Genomic DNA, 8081 nt, shown 5'->3' on the forward strand with positions numbered 1-8081 from the left:
CAGGTGCTTCACTACATCCGAGAGAGAAGAGAGGGATACAGGCTCAAAATGGTCGAGGACAGCAGGGCACAGAAAGGGAGCAGGATCTGGGGTAGCACCAGTATAGGCTAGCCTAAGAACGGATACTTTTTCGATAAAAAATGTAAGAAATGTATCGCAGAGAGTAGTTGATGGCACAATTGGAGAAGCATCACAAGGATTAATGATCGAATTGAGGACATTAAAAAGAACTTGAGGTTTATGGCTGTTTTTGGAGATTAACAGAGAAATATACTCTGTTTTGGCTGCTTTGACTGTCGTCTGATAATCGGAAAGGCAAGCACGAAGAATTTTTAAGGAGACATGAAGTTTATCCTTTTTCCATTTTCTCTCTGCACGCCTGCAAGCGCGAGTACAATCATTGAGCCACGGCTCTAAGAGAACTTTGTTGGGTCTAAGCGTAAAGGGAGCAACGGAATCCAGTATTAGTGTGCATGTCGAATCAAACAAAGAGATAAGCTCATCCGCACTAAAAGCACAGTTCACCTCTAATTTACAAATCGGATAAGTATTAAAAGCATCTGAAAACTGTGAGGCAGTCAAGGGGTTAATTGAACGCAGGCAACGCGCAGGAGCACGTGATTTGACTCCTACAGAAGGGATCGAGGTTGTAAACAGAACCGGTAAATGGTCTGAGATACGCGTTCCTGCACAGATTTCATCCACAGAGATAGACAATCCGAACGATAATACTAAATCTAAGGTGTGTCCTTTATCGTGTGTTGGGCCAGCCACAGACTGAATAAGACCGAAACCAGAGGTTTAGACTTGCAGCACACATGGACATTAAAGTCTCCGCAGATCAAAACACGATCATATTTCACCATGATCCCGGACAAAAAGTCAGAAAAGTCAGTTATGAAATCATTATTGTACTTTGGTGGACGATACACGACTGCACAGAGTATAGGCGAGGCTGGGTTCAATTCAAAAAGCTGCAACTCGAAGCTAGCATAGCTAGTTACTGGGTGAAGCAAACGTCATTGGAGATTAGCTCTAAACACTGAAGCTATACCCCCACCACGGCCGGTGGTACGGGGGGAGCTGAAGAAAGTACAGTCGGGAGGAAGAAGTTCAGAAAACGGTACATACTCGCCGGTGTGGACCCAGGTCTCCGTCAGGAACATTAAATCCAGATCATGAGAGGTGAAGAAGTCGTTTAACAGGAACGTCTTGTTTGCTATTGACCTAGCATTTAGCAAAGCCATGCAGAGTTTTCTCTCCGGGCTAGCCGAAGGTATAGTGCGTCTCAACTGACGAAGATGTGCGTGTTGAACGCCGCCCGGACCGGGAGCAGTCAGTCGGGCAGGAGGAGCTGCCAGCGGGCCCAGCTCCGGAAAAACAGGGCGAATCCACCGAACCCTCGGATGGCGTGCAGCGGGAGGGCCATGACATCTGATGCGTGGATAAGTCACGGAAGAAGCCGTCAGGTGTGCTTTTTGATGGACAAGCGCGCCACCACGCTTTCCCTGTCGTTTAAAGCGCTTTCGGTGAGGCAGGATGCAGGGCAACCGGCGCAGGTAGGTGGGAATATCTGACAGTAGAGGGGGGGGGGGGGGGGGGTTTACGGTTGCCAGATATAGGTTTGGGCAGCAGTATAAACTCCAGTGAGGGTCTAACGGGCCGGCCACACTACAAGCGTAAAATTCGCTTCCAACGCCCCAAGATTTACGCTTGGGGCGTTTCTTCGAGCCCCGCGACCAACAACCAATCAGAATCTCCATGTGAATCTCCCGCCCCGGACATACAAAGAGAAAAACCCCGGTTCTTCTCCACTATTGCTAAAATGGATGCCGTCTACAAAGGGGGGAATACCACCTTCTCGTCCAGGAGCTCCGTCTCGATGACCGCCTTTTTCAGAGGTACTTCAGGATGAGCAAGGAGGTGTTCGACGAGTTGCTCGGAAAGGTGGGCCCACTGATTACAAAGGTGGACACCCATCTGCGTATGTCAATCGGCCCCGCCGAGCGACTCGCCATCTGCCTACGGTACGTTTTGTGTATTTCTACTTCTTTAATCTGACTCTGTATAGAAGGAGAGAGAATGCACGAATGATGACTGAAGTCTGTGATTTAGTTCAGATGGGTAACATTAATTAAGATATCTAGGTAAACACAGTATTGCTCCCCTGTGTACATGGCGTGTGTGTCTGTGTCTGTGATCAATGTGTGTGTGGGGATCTGTGTGTCTGTCTGTGTTCAATGTGTGTGTCTGTGTGTCTGTGTTCAATGTGTGTGTCTGTGTTCAATGTGTGTGTCTGTTCAATGTGTGTCTGTGTTCAATGTGTGTGTCTGTGTTCAATGTGTGTGTCTGTGTTCAATGTGTGTGTCTGTTCAATGTGTGTGTGTCTGTGTTCAATGTGTGTGTCTGTTCAATGTGTGTGTGTCTGTGTTCAATGTGTGTGTCTGTGTTCAATGTGTGGAGGGGGGGATCTGTGGTCTGTGTGTGTGTGGGGTCTGAATAAATATATTTTGTAATCATGTATATATCTTTTTTTCTCAGGTACCTGGCAACTGGTGACTCGTACGTGACGATAGCCTTCAGCTATCGGGTCGGGCGTTCTACAGTGGCAGTCATTGTCAAGGAGGTTGCGGGGGCCATCTGGACCGCCCTGGTCGAGGAGTGCATGCCGGTACCACAGGTGGAGGATTGGAGAGCCATCGCTGCTGGGTTCCAGGAGCGCTGGGAGTTTCCCAACTGTGTTGGTGCCATAGATGGGAAGCACGTCGTTATCCAGGCTCCAGCAAATGCAGGTTCCCTCTACTTTAATTATAAGTCCACCCACTCCTTGGTACTGCTGGCTGTGGTGGATGCTGAGTACCTGTTCAGGGTAGTGGATGTTGGAGGCTTTGGGAGGAGCAGCGACAGTGGGAGCCTGCGGAATTCTGCATTTGGAGAGAGCCTCCGAGACGGCAGTCTGCAGCTACCACCTGACACCGTCATCGCAGGATCAGAGCGGCGGGGCCCTCTCCCCCATGTCTTCGTTGGAGATGAGGCATTTCCGCTGCTGGACAACCTTCTGCGTCCATTCCCTGGACGTCACCTCACCCGTGAAAGGAGGTTATTTAACTACCGCCTCAGCCGTGCCAGGTTGGTGGTTGAATGTGCGTTTGGCATCCTCTCAACCCAGTGGAGAATGCTCAGGCGTGTCATCACCACCAGCCCCGAGGTGACGGAGTTGTGTGTGAAGGCTGCCTGTGTGTTGCATAACTTCCTCCGCAGGAAGACCATTGATATGCCATCACGCACACCTATCGCAAGGTCCACGGATGAAGTTACTCCAACCCTGCGATGCACCGAGGATGGGCTCCAACAATGCCACACGGCAATCCATCCAACAGCGGGAGACCTTCTGCTCCTACTTCAACGAGGAGGGGGCAGTGCGATGGCAGGCAAATGTGGTGTAGGCCCATATTTGTCTCCAAACCAAAAAGCTCTTTTAAGAGCTACCCATTTTCTTTAAAAAGCAAATATTCCAAATGAGCCATTTTAAAATCAACCATTCCTAATAAACATGTTTCTTGAATTGATATCATGATATAACTAACAACCTTTTTCCTTCAGCCCTGTTTTTAGTGATAAACCACTCATAATTTTCATCAGGGTTTCACCTGAATAATTACAGAAGACAGCACATTATATATCAACATACAAGAAGCTCCTGGTATGTTGTAACTGACAAACCACATGAACAAGTCAAGACACAGTATAGCCATAACATACTTTTAAATAACTTTTATTTATGTGATGTTGTGTGTGATGAGTGATGAGTGTAAAAAGATGTAATGTGGATCAGTATCAGTATCTAATTAATTAATTATTAATGTCCATTTCTGTGGCCTCCAGGACCGCCTCTTGTAGCTTCATTTTCAGTCTCATGCTGCTCGTCCTGCTCAGCTTTTGCATTGCAGGCCAGAGACTCCTTAAAAAAAGGAGGTCCTCGTCTTCCACCTCCACCACTGGTGGTGGGGGTGGTGGTGGTGGTGGCATGGCCAGCATCGGGCCTACGGCCGACAGCAGGTTCTCCTCAAAAGGGGACATCTCCCTTCCCCTGCTCTTCTTCCCCCGGAATGCTGGCACACTGGCCGGCACACCGTCTGGCACACTGGCCGGCACACTGGCCGGCTGACTGGCCGGCTGACTGCTACCTGGCTCTGGCTGGCTTTCCAGACTGTCATCCAGGCTGTCACCCATAGAGTCTTCCTCTTCTTCTGCTCCGGTGGGTGGAGGCAGGGGTTGCCGGGGGAAATTGCTGGACGTCTCACGGTCCAGCATGAAGGGCTTTAAAAAGCTCATTACTGCCGCGAGACGCCAGGGCTTAGATCCCCCGGAAGCCCCTGCCCCGCTACTTTTCCCTTCCTTCTCCAGGATCCTCTCCCTGCGGTATCGGTCCCTGAGGGACTTCCAACGCTTTTTGCACACTTCGTCTAATAAAATGAAAATGAAAGAATACAGTTAATTTCTTGAATTTCAGAAAATGATTGCTCCATTAATGAAAACCAAATCCCTTTCAATTGCATACAAGGTTTTACATGTCACACTTTATCAGAATCAAAAACAGGTTTATTGCCAGGTAGCTTTGCACATACTAGGAATTTGACTTGATGTCATGGTGCATATATACAAAACAAGAAATCTAATATAAAACACAACATGTATTGTACAGTTAAATTGCAAAAAGATAAAAATTAAATAAAGCAGTAATTTACATGGAAATAGAATGCTAGGAATGAATTTTTGCATATATATATATAACTAAGAAATGTGAAAGGAGTATGACTGTGTGCATTAATGTAATGCAATATAGTCTATGATGTGGCAGCGGATGATTAACATGTATGTGATTAATGTCTATGGCGCTATTTTATGCTAAATATACCGGCTATGTTTCATTAGCTATGTTAACATGAAGTAAACTGGATATAAAATCCCCAAACAGGCGAAAACCTACCAGTTTCCCCCACTGTCTCTGCCACCTCCTTCCATGCCTGGTTCCTCTGGTTTCTATCCCGGTAGGTGAACAGGGTCACATCAAATAATACAGGGTGATTCGCTACCGCTACGATTATAACCTCGTCCATTTTATTTCAAATATAGACATGAACGGCGGGATATCTCAGGATATCTCTCCCAGCGTATGCGCGGTTTTTGATTGGCTACGGCTTGAGCTGTCAGATTTTCTGAAACGGGATTTGATTGGCTTACGCTCACTTGTCAGGAACGGAGAGAGCGTTTCGTGCGTAAAAAGTTCAACATTGTTCAACTTTTTACGCGCGAGACGCTCTCAAAGTTACGCTTGCCTTCCCGTGATGCAGTTCGGCGAAAACGTGAGCGGACGTGACGTCACCCCATTCAAAGTGAATGGGCAGACGCACTAGAGGCGTAATTTTACGCCTGAAACGCTTGTAGTGTGGAGGGCCCGTAGGTGGAGGAGAGCTTGGCAATCATAGACAAGCAGAGCAGGGACATTCTGACAAACATAAAACAAAAACAGGATAGCTAAAGGCAGAGAGCTGAGGGAACGGCATGCCGACACAGTTGCCATCTTGAAAATCTAATGTAATGTTTTAACAATCAATTACTTAAATAAGCCTTTGATTATGTTCCGGCCCGCCATCGAGTGGCTCAGAAACAATTTTACTTACAAACTTACTTGCCGACCCCTGGCCTAGAGGGTAGTTTTAACTTCTTTATAATTAGAAAGCTACGCATGAGAAAGTTGTATATGTTACTGTCTAGCTATTAATTCAGCTAATGTCAGGTTTTTAAAAATAATGACTGCTTTTCTAAGCTTTCTGTAAGAGTCACTCCATATTACCAGGCCACAAGCTAGCTGGATACATACTTCTGTGTATTATAACTGTCACTGTATGTTTGTGTTCCATAACTGTTTTGTTTTAAATAAGCAGGAGATTTCATGTTATATAATTCCCCCAGTAATCATTTTAATAATATTTTGCTTTTGTATTCTCTAAAAAGGAAAATCATGTATACCAAGCATTTGTTATTTTTGTATGGTAGTGATATTTATTTGAAAGACTAATCACCTGTTCAAAGAGCAGACATTACATTGAAGAGTTAGAGGTTTACACCAGTTTAATTCCAGGCCTGAGGGTGCAAACCCTTTGATCTGGACATTCATCATCCAAATGCATTTTATTCCTGCATGGAGCCTGAGATTAATGAATTGGCACTGTTAGGAGGATTGTGCCTCTTAAGACCTGACCTTCAAATGCAGCAGGCTCACGGTTATTCAACACATTGCAGACTATAGAAGAGCTTTGCTATAGGGCAAAATAAGTGTAATTTATACGTTAATAAGTGGACTACTCAGTGATGAACTGAACGTATGTACAGTTCAAGTGCCTGACGTATTTCATCAAGTGGATTAGTTTTAATGTAAGATCTACAGAGCGCACTCTGCATGACAAAATGGTGATACTCATTGTGTAATACAGATACTGATACTAATTAATAAGTGTAACTAAACAAAATGTTATACAATAATTAAATACATTTAAAGATCCTTCATCATCAGTCCATAATGTAATGTAATTAACGTTCCAATTGTTCAGCCAATAAAGGCACTGTGATGTCACAACACTATCCTGCAAATATTTCAGAGCGAAAATGTTGTGTTAACAAGTTCAGGAATTTTGTCCACAGAAACAACTATTTAAAAAAAGGGGCACTTTATAATTTAACAGGACGCAAACCGAAGGCTGAGTTTTATGCCACATGATTAAACTGTGGCAGATATTGTAACTACTGTGCAACATCACTACTAGAATATGAAAGGGGTGGAGTAGTACTGATGAAAAATTATACTTTTAGCTTAATTATGGCGTTACCAAACTCCAGCTAGTCAAATTTGGCGGATAGCTGCTTAACACAGTGGAGATTTTAGCAACTAAGAAACCATATATTGCTTTCCCAGACCAAACCAGATCTTAAAAAGGTATGTAAATATTGGACTAAATCCATTAAGTGGACAGAAACACGAAAGCAAATAAAGACTAATGTAGATGCCAGTTGTGTATCTTTAGAAAGTGTTTGGTAAAATGTTTGCTATATCAACTTTAAAACTAGCAAGATGTTTCCACTGCAAACTAACTTCAAAAAGTTCCCTCTCCAGTGTTTTGAGATGAAATACACTTCATGATTAATCAACACACTCTCACTCCCTAAGCGTCCAGGAGCGACGTTTGGTCAGTGTCCGTGGCCTCCAGTTGTGACGCTCCTAGGCTCCTTCAGCGTCATAAAGGGACGCAAATAGCTTTCAACTGATTGCAATGTATTCCCATCTGCGGCGGGATTTGACGCTCATGGAAGCACGGCATTCGTTTGTGTCGGCTGCCCTTAAAGGCAATGTGAGCGTCCATTCCCATTGGATAACGGAGAATTGTACACCCGGAAGTAAGTATTCCTCTTACTGTCGATTGATTTTACAGTGATATCTGCACTACTCATTGACTAAAAAACACCAGATTATCCTTGATAATTACACAACATTGATTGGTTTAAATTGTGTGCAATGCTTTTGTATTTTTCCCCTTCGATTCGGAGAAACAAATATTTTTTCGGAGTAAAGGATAGCAGAAGACACTACACTACCCAGAATCCCCAGCTATCGTTTGGACTACACCATGTGCTCTGTTTGACAAACCCCGTTTTTTTCACTATTCATTCCAATGGCTGGCGTCTATGTCACGTGATCTTCAAATTTCTCCCTGCAGAAAAAGAAAACATGGCCGAATTTCGTTTTATTCTCGGTGGAAAATGCCAATTTTAAAGTTAGTTTGGTCATTAAAATGCGTTTTGATGTAATTTGATGCGAGAAATATGAGTTGTTATTTCAGATTATGTGTGCAGTGGATGTCCATGATCTTTAGTTTGCTAGTTATTACGAAGATTACTTCAGGAAATCGCGACGTTTTCATTGTTACCAAGGTGGTTGCTAGGGACGCTGCTATCGATATTATTTATGTTATGTTGTGTAACTGTTTAATGGTGTTATCTTTATTGCTACCCCCTTCCCCGTC

General features: G+C 44.4%; 1 protein-coding gene across 1 annotated transcript; it reads right to left on the reverse strand.

Annotated features, from left to right (window-relative positions):
• Nucleotides 1–3772: 3772 nt before the first annotated feature.
• On the reverse strand, nucleotides 3773–5377 carry LOC117545691 (transcription factor Adf-1-like). The gene is made up of 2 exons (XM_034215574.1): nucleotides 4991–5377; nucleotides 3773–4466 (listed from the first exon to the last, which is right to left on the reverse strand). Exons 1-2 carry the CDS (start codon nucleotides 5118–5120, stop codon nucleotides 3853–3855), a joined length of 744 nt encoding a protein of 247 aa, XP_034071465.1. The 5' UTR covers nucleotides 5121–5377; the 3' UTR covers nucleotides 3773–3852.
• Between the last annotated feature and the right edge of the window lie 2704 nt (nucleotides 5378–8081).

The sequence above is a fragment of the Gymnodraco acuticeps genome, unplaced genomic scaffold (genome assembly GCF_902827175.1).
Source record: "Gymnodraco acuticeps unplaced genomic scaffold, fGymAcu1.1, whole genome shotgun sequence".
Lineage (NCBI taxonomy): Eukaryota > Metazoa > Chordata > Actinopteri > Perciformes > Bathydraconidae > Gymnodraco > Gymnodraco acuticeps.